General features: G+C 31.4%; 1 protein-coding gene across 1 annotated transcript; it reads left to right on the plus strand.

Annotated features, from left to right (window-relative positions):
* Positions 1-16,664: 16,664 nt before the first annotated feature.
* On the plus strand, positions 16,665-20,812 carry LOC131638633 (cyclin-B1-2-like). Its single transcript, XM_058909203.1, has 4 exons — positions 16,665-16,907; positions 17,107-17,207; positions 17,545-17,642; positions 20,520-20,812. Exons 1-4 carry the CDS (start codon positions 16,779-16,781, stop codon positions 20,618-20,620), a joined length of 429 nt encoding a protein of 142 aa, XP_058765186.1. The 5' UTR covers positions 16,665-16,778; the 3' UTR covers positions 20,621-20,812.
* The last annotated feature ends 894 nt before the right edge of the window (positions 20,813-21,706 follow it).

Below are 21,706 nucleotides of genomic sequence, written 5' to 3' on the forward strand. Positions count from 1 at the left end.
TACGAATGATAATTCAGATCCATCAAAGGCGCATATAAAAGTAATATTTGTATATTTTATGTGTCACTTTAGTTTTAAACAACAAATCCTTGGAGGCTTTAAGGGGATCATGAAGTGAGATATGTGTAAGGAGAATGTCCTGTTATATATTTGAGATTGAGAAATTGGAACACCAAAAATGCATTAAAGATTTTTGGAACCGCGTATTTTAATTGGTGTATCTGAACAACAAAAATACGCAAGTAGAGAAAATTATCAGGTCCACCCCCTTTAGGGCCCAAAAAAATCTTTAAGTCAAATGTATTTTTTATTCTTTCTTTTGGGCCCGTTAGGTCTTACAATTGGTATCATACTCTCGCTCATAACAACATTATTGGGCACAATAGGAACCTTGTGCTCAAGGTCACCGTTTTGGCAACGTGAAAGGAATACAATCATTGGGAAAAGTTTGTTTTTTTTGTTGGCAAAATCAACATATTTTTGGAATCCAATGTGAAAAAGGTGGGAATCAAAGGTTGAGATCAATTCTTCAAAAAAATAGGAAGATGTTGCGGGTTTCAAAGTCTGACTTTGACAAGTTAAAAGATGTGTGAGGAGTTAAACTTATCGGAGAGATTTGAGAGAGGACATGTGGAAGATGTTGATGTGGAAGATGTCGATTGTATTGAAATTTTTCACGTGGATCAAATAGTGTATGGAAGGAACACTCTATGTGTGGCAGAGCACATGTTAAGAGACAAGGTCACTTTTTACATGTTGGGCGTCAAGGGAAATCATGATAAACTTAGTGGATAACATTGCAAATTTTTCCTTGCAATGGATCCTTACAGAGCACATGTTAAGAGACAAGGTCACTTTTTACATGTTGGGCGTCAAGGGAAATCATGATAAACTTAGTGGATAACATTGCAAATTTTTCCTTGCAATGGATCCTTACTAATGATTATAATTCAGAGATCAATTAATTACCTTTTGTAGTGTAGTTGTTTTTATCGTCGAAACAAATTGATCATAAGTGCAACAAGAACACCTTTACTTAGTCCACGCGAACAAAACTTACAATGAAAAATTATTCTGCCTGGAGTTCTAGCTGTGAACAAATGAAAGATTAAAAGAGAACACGAACTCAAAATCCTAGTGTGACTAGGTTTTGAGGATACATGAATAATGGATTGTCACTTTAGTATGACTGTTTGATTTACAGAGTGGAGCTTACAAAGTAGCGTGTTTCTCTAATTAGCATTAGTGCTTTTGGCATTGAATCATAAATAAATCTTATTCATTTATTTAATATATCATTATCTTTCTTCATGTGAGCGACAACGAAGAACTTTGTAACGATAATAATATTAAATTATATATTTAATTAAATTACTTATTCAATATTATAAACAAAGAGCATCGTTGTCTAGTAACATATTATCGTATCTAACTGATGAGAATGTCATATGACCTGTTGTAATTTTTTTGATAATGATCACATGTATAATTATGTTTTTGCCTTTATATCTATATTAAACACAAGTCATAATTTGTTTTACTATTATATAGTATAATATTATATTTCTTGATACTTGAGTATACTTAGTCTAATAATATATTTGATGACCATGCATTTGACAATCATACTCGATCAAGGGGTATGTAGATAATACTCTTGCATATGTAGAAGAAAAAATCCCATGAATGTCACTTTTGTCCTTCCACATGACTCGTTGAGTACCTAGCTTATCGACTTTATAATTGTTTTATTGCAAATAATATTTGACGGTACTAAAGTGATCAATTTCTCGTGTAGGGACTATAGTGGTTTCATGTCAAAGAGTGCCATACATCATTACTGATATGAGAACAACTTATGACATTTGCATAACTTATAATATTTATACCTATCTGAAAACTCGATATCTCATATGCATTATCTGTGAGATATGATCATCAACCTGCTCATATAATAGTCTTTACGCAATACATTTGTCCCATTTGACATTAAGGCTTAACTACATATACTTTTAGAATGACATCCTTGATTTAATGGCGTCTCACATTTAAGTCACGTTTAATGTTCCATTGGACGAATTAACTATTCTAGGGACTTCATTACTTTGAAAATAAACATGATAAAAAAATAATTTTATCTTAAATAGCTAACTTGATACAAGTTTTAAGTTGAATCATAAAAACATCGACCTTCAGGATTTACACTAATAGGACGCTACTCGAGGTCCCTATGTACAATGTTCATATCTGATGGGCATAAAGTCGGAGAAATCCAACAGATATTGGACGAAAGTCGTCCTCTACTATCTAACGATAACAAATGAATTGCATGCTCTCTCATATTTACCGTTTTTGTTCAAAGAATTTAAACTATTGAAAGGGCTTACCAGTAATTAACAAATGTACCAATTAAATTCCCCCTCTCCATCCTATTACATTAGTATCATCGTTAGATCAATTCTTTTAACGGTTGAGATTTGGTGTCAAATTAAACTTTGACACCTTGGTGTCATTTGATCCTATCCCTATATATATATATATATATATATATATATATATATATATATATATATATATATATATATATATATATATATATATATATATATATATATTTCACCCCCTGCAATAGTAGCGATATTTGATTTACCCCCTTTTAAAAAAACAAATTGGATTACCCCCTATCATATTAAAATTGTAAGTCTTTTGCTCCCTAAGAGGGAAAAATACCCCCTGTAAAATATATTTTTTTGATTTACCACCATCGTTTTTACACGCTTAGGGGGGTGCCCAAATATTACAGGGGGTAAATCATTTTTTTTTAAAAGGGGGATAAATCAAATCTCGCTACTATTGCAGGGGTGAAAACCATTTAACCCATATATATATATATATATATATATATATATATATATATATATATATATATATATATATATATATATATATATATATATATATATATATATATATATAAAATTTAGTTATGTAAATGTGTTTTTTTGAACGTGTACTTTTTATGGTGTTAATTATTTGTATTTGAGATATAGTAAAGGTGTTTTTTTTAATATGGAGTTAGTATTTAATCTTTAGTTTAATGACTTTAATTTTTTATTGAATTTGAAATTTTTTGTATTTAGGACATATGTAATTTGTTATATTTTTTTACTATCACTAGAAGTATTAATTTATTTATTTTCTTAATTTTAATAAATTGAAAATGTATTTTATCAAATTGAATAATACTACATTCACATACCTAATTTTTTTATCTTACGGGTCGCTATCACCACAATATTTATTTGATTTTAATTAATAATTTTTTTTATTTGAAGACAAAATTCTTATTTTTAAATGTTAAATTTTTTTTCTCTATGCCACAAGTTGTCTTTATTTTTTAATAAATATTTAATACAATTGAGTTTATATAATAATTATTTATTTTACAACTAAGTAATCCAATTTAAATTCATATTATAATCATATTGTAAATTTTTGTTGTAATATTTTGACTTCATATTTTTTCATTGCACTTTCTCAATTAAAATGTGATTTTACATATGTATATAAATAAATTATATAGCAATTAAATTTAATTGACTCGTGCGGACGCACCGGTCTTTTTACTAGTTACTATTAGGAAAAAAGCATGCACCTAAACTAGAGCTTATCCAATTGGTTCCAAGCACATGAGGGACGCATTACCCATGGTCGTATATTGTGATCCTCGATGTCTATTGTATGCTACAACACGATGGTGTGACATAAGAGGCTTGTAGATCCCCTTAAAATGAGTATTTAATGAACAATGATGCATTTCCACGTGGTATAAGTTTGAATTTTTTATGGATGACTAAGATCTATTCGTTAGATTTGATGGATTGAGAGGAAATTAAGGCATTAACTCATCTGACTTAACCTAGTGAAGTGGTGTCTTGGACTCATTCCTAATCTAAATCACAAAGGCCAGATAGTTTCACAAATTAGAAGAAGGGAAGAATATATCTTTTATATGATAAGCTATAAGGTACTTCAATTCACAATGCGTACAACAGTTGCATAATGGGTAACAAATGGCTTTGATACAAACTGAGTCATGTGTTGCATTGAGAAAAAAAAAGATCAAGCTTGATATTTTTCAAATAGAGAAGTCCTTAAATGATTTTTCAATAGGAGGAAGGATTCCCCAAAATTATGTATCCCTTTAGTGTTGGTCATCTATGTGGATCCATCCTAACTTCAATGAAAACATGGTGGTACTCGAATCATAATTGATCGCTATCGAAAAATACAAATTTAAGATCATATCCATCATTATTGTTGAGAGGTTGGCTCAAATCATGCCATCAATCATTTCCAAGGAGCGACTAGAGTACAATTAGTCTCAAGAATAATTCAAAGCAGCATTATTCATTATTATTATTTATTCCTTATTTACTAGTATTCTTAAAGATTTGGAAAAATGGTTAAAGAATTTTATAAGGACTGAAGACTTGAAAAAAGAAAATGACAACTGGAGCATGGCACAAGGTTTTCATACCAAAAGATGAAGGAGGTATAGGCCTAAGATCTTTTTCACAACTCAACGAAACTGCAAATTTGAAATTATGTTGGGATTTGATTGAATCCAACACTCAGTGGACTAGGTTCTTAAAAAGTAGGATCATGAAGAAAAATAAAATTATTAGTTACTATATTTACTATTCTATTTTGAGTGGAACAAAAGGTAAAGTTCAAATCATTCTTGTTAATAATAGTTGGCTCATAGGTAACGGATAAGATATAAACTTTAGGTTGGATACTTGGCTCTTCGTCCATTATTGACTTTTCAATTCTAAAAGTTCACAAAGTTATAATTTATCATCCTAAGGCACTAGTGATCAAGGAAGTGGCTTTGATGCCTTCATTCTTTAACTGGATAAAATGTAATATTGATGACACTGCAATTGGTAATACAAATATGCAACATGTTCGGATTTTTTCATAAATAATCAGGTTGCAGATCTTGGTTGTTTTGCAATTAATTTAGGTAAGATCAGTGTTTTTATATGCTGAGGTTTGTGGAGCCATTTATGCCATTGAGATAGTTGGTAGTTAAAGTGCATCAATTATAGTTAAAGTGTGACTCCAAACTAGTTGGGGAATACTCATTCCACCATATAGGATGTTTCCACATTTTGGTGAAAAGTCAAATGGTCACGTATAGTGACTTCAAAATAGTAAAGTTACCATGACTTTACCCTATTCTCCCTATTATTTTACTTTTTATTTATTTATATATCATTTGTTAATTAGTTTTTCTTGCAATAAACAATTAAATATGTGTTAAAGCTATTGTGACCTTCCCGCCAGAAAGTCATTGAATCTATTTCCAAAGTCACAACTGTTCATAGAATTCGGAAATGTGACGCACCCTTTCCACTCGCATGTCAGCTCAAATTACTAAGACACCCTTATTTTGTTAAAATTTGGTTCGGATATGCATCTCTGTATCAATATTAAGGTGAGTTTGGAGATGCATCTCAGTAACAACCCTTAATTTAATATTCAGTGAGTTTTCAACCACAAGCGCCTGTGAATTATGCTTTGTTAGGTCAAATTAGAAACAATGCCAAAATGTTGGAAAAAGAACATAAATTAACATAGAATACTTAACATTACATAAGTAATCGTTAACACAAATTTAACATTACATTTCATTACAAACGGGTGGTTCAAAACGTTGCAATTCCTTAGAATATCTTCGGTCGATCATGCAATCGTCACATCCACTTCAATGAGACCCTTTTTTGAGTAACAGTAAAATGTACTCCAAACAACCTTTAAATCCTCATTCGTCTTCATTTCAAGCTTGGCGTACCATATCTTCCCTTTGTCGTCAATCGAGGATGAATGTTACTCGAGCTTGACAACTCTTCGATTTTTCTGGATATTGTAAGAGAGTATTCAGTTTGGATTTTAGATCGATGAGAGGTATGTCCTTAAAGACCCTAAATTGAAGTGGGGGAATTTGCGCCATTGGAATACACAAATACAAGATGAGAATATGTTTTCATTCTGGTTTTATAAATAACATGGAATGAGAAACTTCTATTTATACAAATTTTAGATTAATTTGGACCTTAGAAACCATATCCTTTCTGATAACGCGAAAATGTATCACATATTTGACTTGATTTACATAGATTATTTCCCTATTTTATTTTAATTATGTTTTTTTATGTTGGTATTACGCTGGTATTTTAATGTGTTTCAGGAATTTAATGTTTGCGAGGCTCCCCGAAGAAAAGGAGTAAAAAGGAGAAGAAATGGATAAATATATATATAAATATAAAAATATATATAAATATATATATATATATATATATATATATATATATAGAAGTGGGCCCCATGGTTCATTTATATATATTTTATATATACATGTATATATAAATGAAGTGACAAACGTCACATGTGATTTGTGATGTAGCTAAAAGGGGGAGACGCCCGTCTCCTAAAAAATAGGGGGCAACGTCTCCTTTTGGGGGCGTCCGTCTCCTGTATTTTAGGGGGCCACGTCTCCTAGTGGAGACGTCCGTCTACCTATTTTTCTCAACTACACACGTTTCTAGTCTCCTCTGCGCAGTCAAGTAGTGTTCCTATAATTGAGGAGAAAAAAGGGGACCAGCTAGAACGAGCAGTTACCACAAAGAGCACTATATAAAGAACTGGATATTCACGTAAAAGGGGTTGGACCATGCTTTGTCCCAGCCATTGTTTTTAATATTATTTTCATTTCAGCATTTTACTTTTCCAGCAATTGCTTTCTGTTTTTGTTCATCTTTTCTCACAACAATTTCTACACCGGAAATTGTTGTGAACCTTTAACAGATCTAACTTTACGTTAGATTTAGTTTTTATTTCCTTATTTTAATTCCTGCGGAATAATTTCTGAAGAACGATCCAGCCAACCTGTGGTGGAAGTTCGAGTACTTCAAGATTCAATTTCATTTCAGATTAATTTTATTCAGGTTTATTATTTACCGCCTTTATTTATATTTATTTGCATGATATATTGTATGCCAATTAATATGCCTAAAATTATGAACCGAATCTATTTATGCATGTTTAACCATATTAATATGTCTGGCTAATTTATTTAGATATCGGTATGTAAAGTAATTTAACCGTAGGGATCCGAATTAAATTGGTTTAAATATGTTTTATTAAAAATCACTCGTTTCTGGTTTTGTGTCTAATTTAATTTGATAAAGTTATAAAACCAACAGAGCGAGAGTTTGAGGTTTTAGAACTTATAAAGGTTAAGGTAGGGGTGTTCATTGGTCCGGGCAAATCCGAACCAAACCGGAATCCAAACCAAACCAATATGTTCAGGTTGGGCATATTTTCAGTTCGGACAAAAACCGAACCGAACCAATGAAACCCGATGTTAATTGGTTCGGGCAACGAATTTCTAATTTACTACCCGTAAGCCCAACCCAAACCAATTAAAATTAAATTAATTAATTAATATATTAATATATTTATTAATTTTTATAGAATTAATAATGTTATTAGCACTTACCAAGGCAAATTGAAAAAAACGTATCAATTTATTACCATGGTCCATGAGCGAGTCTTAATAGTTACTACCATGTACCAAGTACCAACAATATATAATGAAAAAAAAGCCAAGAGTATGTGTGTTAACATTTTTCAATAAAAGAAGAAACGGCAGTCGGCGGAGATTATCAATACCAACTTTATCATTCTTATTAATCAAAGCCACAATCAATGATGAAACATAGAGAAACCAAACATCACATTAGAACCGTTATAAATCGAAATCAGTCTAACAAATTGCATATCAAGCATCTGGAATTCCTCAAATCTCAACCTTCTTTCCGAATCGCAAAACTGCAAATCCCAAATCGTTATCGGCAAATCGTAAATCACGTATCCAAAGTTGTATATTGCATATCTGAAATTGCAAATCTGCAAATCCTAAATCCCAAATCCCAAATACCAAATCGCAAATCCTCAAGGTATGATTTAACAATACAAATTCTTTTATCAGATACAAACTCTTTTTTATGTTTCTCATATAAACTCTTGTTTCTCCTCAAGTTATTTAAATCTGTTTATGTGAAAGATATTTCCTGAAAGATGAAATGTTTTACTTTTAACTCTTGAACTCTATTTTATGTTACTTATAATATTTTGTGAAAGATGATGTTTTAATTTTAACACTCCAAAAATTCAAAGAACCTGTCCAAAATAATGATTTGTTATTTATATTGTTTTAACTTTGTTTATGTTATTTGTAATGTTTTGTAGACATGGAAAACATTACCGATGGTGTTATATCTCCTCAAATTCAAATGTCAGATGCTCAAAATCAACAAAATATTGAAGTTGTTTCTGCTGTGCAAACAGGAGTTGAAGTTGTTGATTTGGTTCGTGAACAAGGGCTTGAAACTCCATCAACATCACCTACCAAGGTAAAGAAAAGAAAACCTTCTAGACCTCCTTCTAGTGCTTGGAGACATTTTACAAAGAAGAAAGATTTTGCATTTTGTAACTATTGTTTCACATCTTATGCTGCAAATAGCTCTAGCCATGAAACTAGTAACATGCTGAAACATTTGAAGGTTTGTCTAAAAAACCCATATAGGAAAATTAGTAGTTCACAAAAGACACTTGCACTAGGAAAGGGTAGTGATGAAGATGACCTTAACAGTGTTAGCTTTAAGCTTGTTGATTTTAATCAAGAGAACTCTAGATTGGCGCTTGCAAAAATGATCATTATAGATGAACTTCCTTTTAAGTTTGTTGAAAATGAAGGGTTTAAGAAGTTTATTAATGAGGTACAACCTAGGTTAAAAATTCCTTCCCGTGTCACTATTGCAAGAGATTGTATCCAAGTCTATAATGCTGAAAAAGAGTTGTTGAAATGCGTTTTGTCTTCAAATAACCAGATGGTTTCACTTACTACTGACACATGGACTTCAATACAAAACATGAATTATATGTGTGTTACTGGTCATTATATTGATGATGGGTGGGCTTTAAAAAAGAAAATATTGCATTTTGGCTTGATTTCTGACCACAAAGGTGAGTCCATTGGGATTGCTCTAGAGAATTGCATGAAAGAATGGGGGATTAAAAAATTTGTTGTGTGACAGTTGATAATGCAAGTTCTAATAGTGTTGCTATTTCATATCTAAGTAGAGGCATGTGTGTTTGGAATGGGAAAACATTGTTGAAAGGAGAGTACATGCATTTGCGTTGTTGTGCTCATATCCTAAACTTAATTGTTAGTGAAGGATTGAAATACATTGATGTTTCAATTTCTAAAATTAGGGTTGCTTGTAAGTTTGTTAAGTCTTCTCCTTCTAGATTGGCTTCTTTTAAGAGGTGTGCACAAGATCTAAATGTAGAAACTAAGGCAAGAGTAATACTTGATGTACCAACTAGGTGGAATTCCACTTATTTGATGTTAGATGTGGCTGAAAAATATGAACAAGTGTTTTATCGATTGGAATATATTGAGGCTGCATATAAGATTTCTCTTGAGAGTGATTTTGGAAGCTGTCCTAACCAAGATGATTGGAACCGTGCTCGTGTATTCACTAAATTTTTGAAGGTCTTTTATGATGCAACACTTTCTTTTTCTGCGTCATTGCATGCTACTGCCAACACTTTCTTCAAGAAGTTGATTGAGATTCAAAAGTCATTGAATATGTGGGTGAATAGTGATGATGATACATTGAAGAAGATGACAACAAAAATGCAAGAAAAGTTTAACAAATATTGGGATAGTGGTGAGATAAACTTTTTACTATTTGTGGCTATTTTTCTTGATCCCCGTTATAAGTATGATTACATTGAGTTTTGTTTTAAAAAGATGTATGGGGTTGACAAGTCTAAGGAGATGATGACAAAGTTATATGATCTTGTGAAAAAGTTGTTTGAACAATACATGGTAGAGTATCTTATTTCTATTGAAACATGTGGGGCTAGTATGATATCTTCGAATGTTGCTGCCCCTGAAGCTAATGGTGGGAATGTTGAGGAGGAGGATTGGGAAAACCAATTTAGATTTAATGTGAGGATAAAACAAGGTAAAGTTCAAAGAAATGAGTTGGAAAGATATGTAGAAGATGGTATTGAGGAAAGTGTGGCTGATTTTGACATTTTGAAATGGTGGAAAGTGAAAGCAAATAAGTATCATGTTCTTTCACGCATTGCTAGGGATGTTTTGGCAATCCCAATCTCTACGGTATCCTCCGAGTCTGCATTCAGTAGTGGTGGTCGAGTGCTTGATGCATTTCGTAGTTCTTTAAGTCCCTCCACAGTTCAAGCTTTGATATGTTCCCAAAATTGGATTAAGTCTCCAAAGATAATAGATTTTCAAGCTGAATTGGATGAAGAGGAAAAGATTGAATTTGGTATGTTTATTTATTTATAACTTTTCAGCATTTTAAATTTTTTACTTTTAATTGTTGAAAATTCTGAACTAATTTATTTTGTTAATAATTTTAGAGTTGTCCCAACTAGCTCTTGATAATGATGGGGCTGCAACTGGTGTTGGTCGTAACACATGAAGGTAATTTATTAATTCTTTTAGGGTTGACTTAATTTAAATCATTTGTTATAACTTTGTTGTTGTTAACTTGTTACTAATATATTACTATTGTTATTTTACAGTTTTGGTGTTTATTCCTTGTTTTTGGATGCTGTCTGGTGCTGCTTTGGTATTTATTTGTTGCTGTTGGATACTTGTATGCTGCTGTGGCTGTTTATTTTGCTGTTTGGTGCTCCTATTTTGCTGTTTATTTGTTGCTGGTGAATGTTGTCTACTGCTGTTTAGTGCTGTTGAATGATGCATGTTGTTGTTTGTTGCTGTTGGTTGCTGTTTGTTGCTGTTGGATGCTGTTAAATGCTGGTTGCTGCTGAATGCTGCTGGCTGGTGCTGTTTGTTGCTGTTTTTTTTGCTGTTTTGGTGTTATGTCATGTTGTTTAATTGTTGTCTCATGCTGTTTTAGCATGGTTTTTTAATACTTTATAAGCATTATGATGCTAGTTTAAATATATTTGAAGTTTATGTGGACAAATTATGAATTTTGTATGCATTTTGCTCTTGCTTATTATATAATCCTATTTTAATTTGAGTTATGGTGATTCTCTATTAGATTGTTTTTAGCTTGTATCAAAGTTATAATGGGTGAAGTAAGAATTTACTTGTGTGTAAATAAATTATGTTTTAAAAATATTTTTGTATATTTATTTTTAATATACCCGATCAATTCAATCCAAACCAATCCGTTATTTTTCGGATCGGTTTGGTTTGGGTTTTATGAGAAAAATATTAAAATCCAAACCAAACCAATCCATTTTTTTCCATTGGTTTGGGTATCGGATTATCTCAAAACCGAACCAAACCGGCCCGCGAACACCCCTAGGTTAAGGTCAATAGAGCGAGAGCTTGAGACTCTTAACTGGATAGTAGACATAGGACATTAGTTTTAAGGATGACGAAAGCGTATTAAAACTGATTAGAATTTATTCACTTTCAAAAAGTGTTTTTAAACCCGACGCGGGATGGCGAGAGCGCACGTTAGGGAATACTAGCATGATCCCAGTCAACAGAGCGAGAATTTGAGACTAGGAGATTTAAGTAGGTAACGTCTTCATGAAACGGGCATTTTATTAAATATGTTGTTTTCAAAAAGCGTTTCTAAATCTGGTGGGATAGCGAGAGCGTACATTATGAGTTAGGATCGTAGTCTGAATCAATAGAGCGAGAGTTTGAGAGGAGGACTTTTAAATGACATGGTTAGTAAAGGTTTTTGATTTAATAAGAATCTGGCCAATGGAACTTCGGATCACCTAAGTTAGACGAACTACATACCGATATCCGCGCAGTTATATTTTATTTAGATTTAGGATTTTAGTTTCCCCTTAAACATAACCAACTATCATTAGCCTTAGCTTTACATAGTAACTTTAGATAACGGTAGATCGATTTATAGTCCCTGTGGATTCGATATCTTTTAAAACTACACGACACGACTGTGCACTTGCAGTTATCCCGACTAGTAGACACGTAAAGTCGCGATCACTTTCATCATGACATTTTTCAGATATGCATATTCGTACACGCCCTATAGATAATATAACAATGATGTGATATTAGACAACAATTGGAAAAGCATTGGCCCAATTAATAACAGAATTTCAAGAACAACATAACGTTGAACAACATTTCACATTACAACATTTCAAATTAGGGATGAAAAACAAACCCAAACCCGCGGGACCCACCCGCACCCGAACCCTAGTCAACGGGTGAAAACCCGAGTTAATTGGGTTTGGGTTCGGGTGCCACCCGATATTTCGGGTGCGGGTTTGGGTAGTGTAAAACCCGCACCCGAAACCCGAAATCACACCCGCTTATATATATATATATAATATACATTGTGGAAAGTTATAGGAAAATTGTAGAAAAAAATGTATTTTATGTATTTTGCTGCGGGTTCGGGTTTGGGTGAAAAACCTGAACCCAACGGGTGTGGGCGTGAGAGTTATTTTGCCACCCGAACAACATTTCGATTTGGGTTCGAGTTCGGGTGCGGGTTTGGGTAGTGTGAAACCCACATCCGACCCGACCCGTTCTTGTTCCTATTTCAAATTACAACAAATCTTCTGGAAACATTACCCCTAATTACATTGAAAAACATTTCAAATTACACATCCTACTTCATTACACTTCCTGAAAAACATTTGACAGAGTCACTCCTCATCCTACTTCAAAACACATCCTGAAACTAGTCATACTACCAACACAATAATAATGGCAATCGAAAACTTCCAATACTTGATCTTCATATTCAAATTCTTGATCTTCATCTTCTTGGATCTTCCCTTTGTCGATTTTGACCTTTGCATTATTCAATCTCTGGTTCAGTGTTGCAATCATGTCTTTGGCTCTTGGGCCCATCTCTTCATCATACCAAAGAAAATGGTTGTATCGTTTGTACCCCTGAATCTACATAAGATACAAATTCTCAATGATTAGAAGAATTGGAAAAGCTGAGACTCAAACATAATTGATGGAATTTACAAAAACTTACCTTGCACATCCCACACCCGTAAAAACGACATCATGGGTTAGCATCAATGCATGATGTCATCAACGGTGCATCAAGACCACATCTACATTCGCCATGGACGGAGAGAGATTTTGTTCGACTGCTTGCTTCAGAACACCGAGACATGGTTGATTGACAAAGTAAAATGCGATTTTGTTATGCGGATAAGATGATTTCGTTATGAGGAAGAGGTGAGCTTGAATGTGCATATAATTAATGAAGAAGATGAAGAGAAATTTTTGGATCATTTAAAATTAGGGTTCATCAAAATATTATGTTCTCTATCTAGTTAATAAAGAGAAATTGATAACATCATTAATTTAAATAATTTTAAAAATTCATTTTAAAATTAAAAATAATGAATTAACTCATTTAATGACGTGACAATTTGTGGACAAATCCATGTAAAAATAATAGTGCAAATAGAGAGTCTTAAAACTGTATTTAAGCCAAGAATAAATTAATACTAGTACTACTACAACTTAAAAAATTTATTTTATTAAATTAAAGTTATGCAAAAATTATAAAATAAGTAAAAAAAAAAAATTCAACTTGTCTACTATCTAGCAATCAACACAATAGTCCTGCACAATTACATTATTGCCCTTCCTTTTTAACTAATTTTCTACTCAAGGGTTAGTTTGGTCATTTCATAAACCAACTATTTTTCTACACTTCCCACGTATCCTCACCTTTTCCTTTTCTTCTTTTCATTCAAATTTCAAATTTCCCCCCACATTTCTTTTTCTTAGACTATGTACAATAGTTACATTATTCAACACCCTACTTTTTCACTTTTTATCTTCCACATCATCTTCTCTCTCTTCCACCTAATAATTCAACACCTATTCAATTTTTTTTCACTACAATGGTTTTGTTTAATAAAATTCAACACCCTACCCCACATCATATTCTTATTTTCTTTTAAAGTTTTGTTTTTATGATTATATATTAATATCTATTATCAATTAAAAGTGAATTTTTTTTATGAGTCCAAATCAAATGAACCAAGTCTCTATTTATAGAGGAAAAAAAATAATGAATTTTGATAAAAATAAAAATAAATAAAAAATTTATTTACTATGAAATAATTAATTTTAAATGATTAAAAGAAAATAAAATCTAAATAATCACAACAACCAATAAAATTGTGTAAAGTGTTGCATGTGACCCCACTTTTTTCTCATTCAACATGTTGAATCTTTTCAACACCAATTAATCCACATCACATTAAACACCTCATTCAACAAACCATTGTAGACATTCAACTATTGAATAATTTTTTCAACACCCCCATTGTAAATGGTCTTACACTTACTTTCTTACATTTCAACTTTCTTATTCATATTTATTTTCTTATTTTTCTTACACTACTCTTATTCTATCTCACTTCTCTCTCCACATTTATTTTTCATTTCATTTCTACTTACTTTTCTCTCTCTTTCTCTCTTGCATTTTTCTCTCCAATATTTTCACTTTTATTTTAATTTTTTCGCTCACAATTTTAATAAATTGAATTAACATAATTATTAAAAAAATTATTTTCAAATGTCAAAATGATTCATAATTATTAAAAAAATTATTTTCACATGTCAAAATTTCTACTTTTCTCACGGATCACTATGAACAAAATACATATTTTGTTTTAGTTGACATTATACTTATTTGAGACACAAAATTCTTATTTTCAAATGTCAAAATTTTCTATTTTTCTCACGGGGCACTATCAATTAAATAACCATTTTATTTTAATTAACCATTCTTATTTGTAACGGAACACGATTAGTTAAATTCACACAAATTTTTTTTTGATAAAAATTGCTTTCAATATGCATTTGAATACAAATTAACTATACAAAATTATTTTAACCTATACAAACTCATTAATATCTAATTTTTTATATAATTATACTTATCATTCAATATTCTAAATATCTAAACAAACTATATGTTTATTTAAATAAAATCTATATCATAATATATAAATTTGTAACGGGACATGATTAGTTAAATTCACACAACTTTTTTTTTATATAAATATTGCTTTCAATATTTCTATTTTCTCACTGAAAACTATCAGCAAAATAAATACATATTTTATTTAGCAATTGTTTTTATTTGAGACACAAAATTTTTATTTTCAAATGTCAAAATTTTTATTTTTCTCATGGGGCTAGGGGTGATCAAAACCAAACCAACCCAATAGAAAACCGCAAACCAAACCAAACCAAACCGAAACCGCAAAAAACCGCATTTGGTTCGGATTAGTTTGGGTCATCTTTTAACAAAACCGCATGGTTCGGTTTGGTTTGCGGTTTGTATTTTATAAACCGAACCAAACCGAATCAAACCGCATTATGTTACAACCTAACTTTTACTTAACTCACATCCAACCCAAAATTAAATCTATAATACCTTAATCTTATGATTACGAACAATTTTCTCATCCTTATACATGATTTTAGTCCCGATCTTCTCAAATCTCTAATAGCATTATCGCGTCTTCTTTGCCACATACATCTTCCCTCTTTTTCTATAATCTCTACTCTCTTATATTCTTTCTTTTTCACCTTCTCATTTTTAGTCAAATGTTCCCTATTTTAGTTTCGTTTTTATCGCACATCTTCTTCTCTAATCTCTCAACTCTTTTGTTTTTTCTTTTTCACCTTCACTAATATCTCGTATCTTCTATTTTTTTTTGTTTCATTCTAATAATTTTTATATTGTTTTATACTATTATTTTATGTTTATTATTCCACTTTTGTCTAATTTAATTTTTACATATTAAATAGAAAGTTATTGTCAAAATATGACGGGTTTTGTTATTATTTAATAGTGTATGAATGTCTAAATACAAAGTTATGTTATCATCTATATGTATATGAATGGTTCAATAAAATATTTCTAAAAAACCGAACCAACCGCACCGAACCAAACCGCATTAGGTTGGTTTGGTTTGGTTCGGATTTTTTTTTAAAAGCCAACCGAACCAAACCAAACCGCACGATTTTTTCTCTTGCGGTTCGGATGATTTTTTTCGTCAAAACCGCCCAAACTGCACCGCGATCACCCCTACACGGGGCACTATCAATAAAATATCTACATGTTTATTTAAATAAAATCTATATCATAATATATAAATTTGTAACGAGACACGATTAGTTAAATTCACGCAATTTTTTTTTTTATAAATATTGATTTCAATATTTCTATTTTCTCACTGAAAACTATCATCAAAATACATATTTTATTTAGCAATTATTAAAATTTTTATTTTTTTCACGGAACACTATCAATAAAATATCTACATGTTTATTTAAATAAATTCTATATCATAATATATTAACGGTACACAATTAGTTAAATTCACGCAACTTTTTTTTTTATAAATATTGCTTTTAATAAGCATTTGAGTATAAAATCACCATACAAAATTATTCTAACGTATGCAAATGCATGAATATCATTATTCTTTATACAATTATATTTATCATTTAATATTATAAATATTTAAACAAATTATAGCCGCACGGGTGATTTACTAGTTACCAAAGAAATTTTAAGACTTGATTCTGTTGCCCTGCATCTTCGTGCACCGTTGAAGCTTGAAACTGAAAGAGAATTGAAGCTTGTAACACAACAATGGAGGAAGCATCTAAAACCATTGCACACCTAATCGGAGGTATCCAAAACGACATTCTCCGGTTCGGACTCCCCGGAGTCAAAAGCGACATCGTCGGCTCTCACCCTCTCGAATCATCTCTCCAATCTGTAATCCAATCCTCTCTCTCTTCTTTTTAATTTACGTTTTGTTGGATCTAGTAATTTCTGTTGCTACCGATTCCCCTTTTTAATTAGGGTTTTGAAAAAATTGATCGAAGAAAATCCTAAAAGTGCCCTATCTAATTGATCGAAGTTCGGTTTTTGAAGTGTTCTGTTTGTTTGTTCTTCATTTGGGTGTCATTGTTAGGTAAGGGGAGTGGAAGAAGCTATGACGAGGCAATGCAAAGTGAATCTGTATGGAGCTGCTTTTCCACTCAAGGAGGAACTTGATAGGCAAATACTTTCTCGGTATGACTGTTTCTAATTTTATTCTTCTGATTTTCAACTCTAGTTAGCTTTATAAAATGATTCAAAATCAAAACAGGTGGTAACATGATTTGAAACGTTGTTTGTATAAGTAGTGAGTGTTTTAATGTGTATGGTAGAAATTTCAGTCGCAGTTTATGTATTGGAGGAGATAGTAAAAACAATGGTATTCTAAATATGTGTTGGTATGTGAATGTGAGTAACTGACAATGACTCTTGGTGTGGTGTTTTTATTTTTGCTGTAGAGTAAATTGCTTAAATATCTTTATTGAAAAAGGTCAGTCATTTGAATTTGATGTAATCCGATTGTTTCCTATAGGTTCCAGAGGCCTCCTGGGGTGATTCCTTCTTCAATGCTGGGTTTGGAGACTATTACAGGAAGTCTTGATCACTTTGGTTTTGAGGATTTTCTAAATGGTGATATGATTTGCCTTTCTTTTTTCTTTTTGGCAGTTGTTATTACTCTATTTTCATTATCTGAACTATTTTTTTTTTTAAACTAGTAACAAACCCGTGCATACGCACGGGTTCTGCTCTGATACGCGCATTTGTTTACATAATACATTTATTTTAAATAGAACATTTAAAAAGAAAAAATATTTAGATCAATAATAAAGTTTTTCCCTTATATCATTCTTGGATCATAAATTTCATCTTTCTTATATAAAAATATGTAGACAAAAATATTTTTTTTTCTCGTATTCAAATATTATTTATGTTTAGATATCATCTAAAAAAATATTTGAATCAATAGTAAATTTTTGTATATCAAAATATTTAGATTAATAGTAGATTTTTTTCCCGTATATCATTTTTGAATAAAAAATTTTTGGATCATAAATATCATTTTTTGTATATAAAAATATTTAGATCAATAGTAAATTTTGTCCATATACAAATATTATTTTTGTTTAGGTTTCATTTATAAAAATATTTGAATGAATAGTAAATTTTCGTATAAAAAATATTTAGAATAATAGATTTTTCCCCGTATACAATTTTTGAATCAAAAATTTTTGGATCATAAATATCATTTTTCATTTATAAAAATATTTAGATCAACAATAGATTCTTCCCGTATTTAAATATTATTTATGTTTAGGTATCATTTATAAAAATATTTAAATCAATAGTAAATTTTCGTATATAAAAATATTTAAATTAATAATAGATTTTTTTCTGTATACCATTTTTGAATTAAAATTTTTGGATCATAAATAACATTTTTCATATAGAAAAATATTTAGATAAATAAAAGATTTTTTCCCGTATACAAATATTATTTATGTTTATGTATCGTTTACGAAAATATTTGGATTAATAATAAATTTTCGTGTATAAAAATATTTAGATCAATAATAGATTTTTTTCGTATACCATTTTTTAATTAAATTTTTTGGGATCATAAATACCATTTTTTATATAGAAAAATATTTAGATCAATTATAGAATTTTTTAAGGATTTGGAGACTATTACAGGAAGTCTTGATCACTTTGGTTTTGAGGATTTTCTAAATGGTGATATGACTTGCCTTTCTTTTTTCTTTTTGGCAGTTGTTATTACTCTATTTTCATTATCTGAACTATTTTTTTTTTTAAATGACTAATGTTAGTAGTTAGCTTTTATTTTTGTTAGAAGGGGAGTTTTACACATATCACTTTAATTCCTATGTTCCTCTCCCAAACCACCTCATGACTCCCTTTAGCTGATCTATGTATGGAAGCTACATGTAGTCAGTATCCAGTTCGGCAATTTGATAACACTGCTTGGCGGGACACATGTGAATTTAAACCAATATTTGAGTATGTTGAAAAATGTGTGTTAGAGGTCTGTTGCTCACACTCTTATAAAATTATACTTCATTACTAACATGAAACCGTTAGTGTAAGTTATTATGCTTCATTCACAAAATGAAATAGTATAGTTTTGATTCATTAACGGGAACTCTACTATTTTCACTTCTCTCTCCATTAAAAATGCCTAAAGTCAGGCAAAGGTAGAGAATGGAAAGTCAGTGAATCTGAACCCTATGATATAGTTGGATTTCATACGTTATGAATTGTTCTTTTGATTGGTGTAACTTTTTAAGTCTTTTAGACCTTTTCTTATGCATAACTAAATTTCGAAAAGAACTTATACTCTATACCTTATGACATTGTGTTCAACTTGTTTAAACTTAGATTATATTCATAAGAATAAGGTGTTTTTAGGTATATATAATTAAGTTCTTTGTTGTTTTGAGATGAGTATAGTTGTTTAGATTAATATTCAATGAACTTTGTTGTGAATCTTGTGATTAAGATGGGGGTACTTGCTATTATGCTCTATTTGTTTTCTGAGGATTATAAAAGTTGGAGGACTTATACGACACTAAGGCTCGATAATCCAACAGAGATATTAATATGAAAATTTTATTAGCTGATTTAGAATATATTATGAATAATGTTATCAAATATACGCCATGGCAGCGTTATGGCAGATATACATGACGGTTTTTGGGCTCGCCACAATAGTTAAAATCGACTGATATTGCGGGTTTTTCCGCCATTATCTGCTATAACGGCGCCGCAAAGCGGCTGATATAGTGGGATTTTGGCTCTCTCCATGGACCGTCATCAGCCAAACTGTTATTGTCCTAAAAGTGTGCATTCCTTAATTATCTGGAGGTTTCTTGTTTTAGTAAGTGATGTTGGGACCTTTATGGTGGTCCTTCAAGTGACCCAAACTCAATTAATCCATACGTATAGAAAAGAGAAAGGGGGTATGACTGCTAAAGTCAATGCTGCTGCTGCTGCACATGCTGGCATCCCTGTTATTATAAAACAGCTGTGTGCTATGACACTCATATATTTGCTGCATCCAATAGAAGTTGAATTATTGTGGATTAGTGTTATTGTCCCAGCTATTTTAGAGAATTGAATTTGTTTTAAGCACTATTTATACCCTTGGACTGAAATTCTACTAAATAGTTGAGTTACTTTCAATCCAAAAAAAAGCTATTGGATTGACTATTACTTTCAATTCAAAAAAAAGCTGTTGGATTGACTATGTTATTTTAGATCCATGATAAATAGTTAAGGATTATTACTTTTGGTTCCAAAAAAAAGCTATTGGATTGACTATTACTTTCAATCCAAAAAAAAGCTATTGGATTGACTATGTTATTTTGGATCCATGATAAATAGTTAAGGATTGCACTATTATATGATGCTTATTACTTTTGGTTCATTGGCATATGGCACTTTGTCAGTACTTCTCTGTACCTTTCTCAATGTTTTTAATGTTGCATGCAGACCCTCGCGAATCAGAGACTTTCCGGCCATTGGATATGCATCATGGAATGGAAGTTCGTTTTGGGATATCTAAAGGACCTGTCTACCCAAGTCTTATATGATTAAGTTTTACTGTTATTTTTGTACTAAGAAACCAGTATTTCTGTTGAGGTTATTAGAAGTAAAGGGTCCAAGGAACTTGCATATTTACTTGTTGACTTGTGTTTGCCTATGTTTTGGATACTATAAATGTTCTGGTCCATATAAACTTCGAATATCTATCTCTTAAAGTAAAGCATACTTTATGTATTTTAGGCATTTGAGTTGATCCTACTGCGTCTAGTCTAGCATGTCTCCTACTTCTGTGATTGGAGAATTCATAAAATTATCCATTGCTATGATGTGAGAAGTGCTAGTCATTGTTGAGATGATAAATTTAAAAGCTTTTAATGATTTTCATATTTTATATATCTGAGGTGCGAATTAGTAGAAACATGATGAAACTCAGGGCTGGACAAAATAATAGAAACCGGTCCAATCCGACCTATCCGTGTGGCCCGCTAAGGCACGGTTCGGGTGGGCTGGGTCTTCGGGTTAACTGGTTCAAGACAACTGGATTCACATGGGTTGGACCGGTTGGTTTCAGATGGTTTATTGTAGCCCACCGAAATCCAAACCCGACCGGCCTAGTATCAGATTTATTATCTTGTGAGGTTTTAATAGAGGTGGATTGGGGGTGCCCTGGTTTGAATCACTTGGCCCAAATGAAAAAAAACCTCTATGCAAACACAAACCCTTCTTCAATTCGAGACATTTCAATTGCAATTTTCATTTCAGTCTAGGGTTTTGTTATGAACATTGTCTTCCTTCCTCTACCTCCGCCGTCACTTGTGCTTCGTCTTTACATCATCGCGGCGCACCACGACGCCACCACGAACCACCGTTCATGTAAGTTCTTCATCTTTCTATTTATCCTTCTCTCTCTGTTTGTTTATCTTATTATTAGCATTTCTGTTACGTTTACCTGGGGTTTGACGTTGTTAGTTTGATGTCGGATGTTGTTTGATATGTTAGTTTTGTTACGAACACTGTTATGAATCAGTGGTATTATATCAATGAATGATCTTGTTCATAATATTGTTTGATATGTTAGTTTCATTTCAAATTCTGTTGTGTATTTTACAATGTCTGATTTCTCTTTGACTAGC

This window comes from Vicia villosa, unplaced genomic scaffold (assembly GCF_029867415.1).
Source record: "Vicia villosa cultivar HV-30 ecotype Madison, WI unplaced genomic scaffold, Vvil1.0 ctg.002354F_1_1, whole genome shotgun sequence".
NCBI classification, from domain to species: Eukaryota; Viridiplantae; Streptophyta; class Magnoliopsida; order Fabales; family Fabaceae; genus Vicia; species Vicia villosa.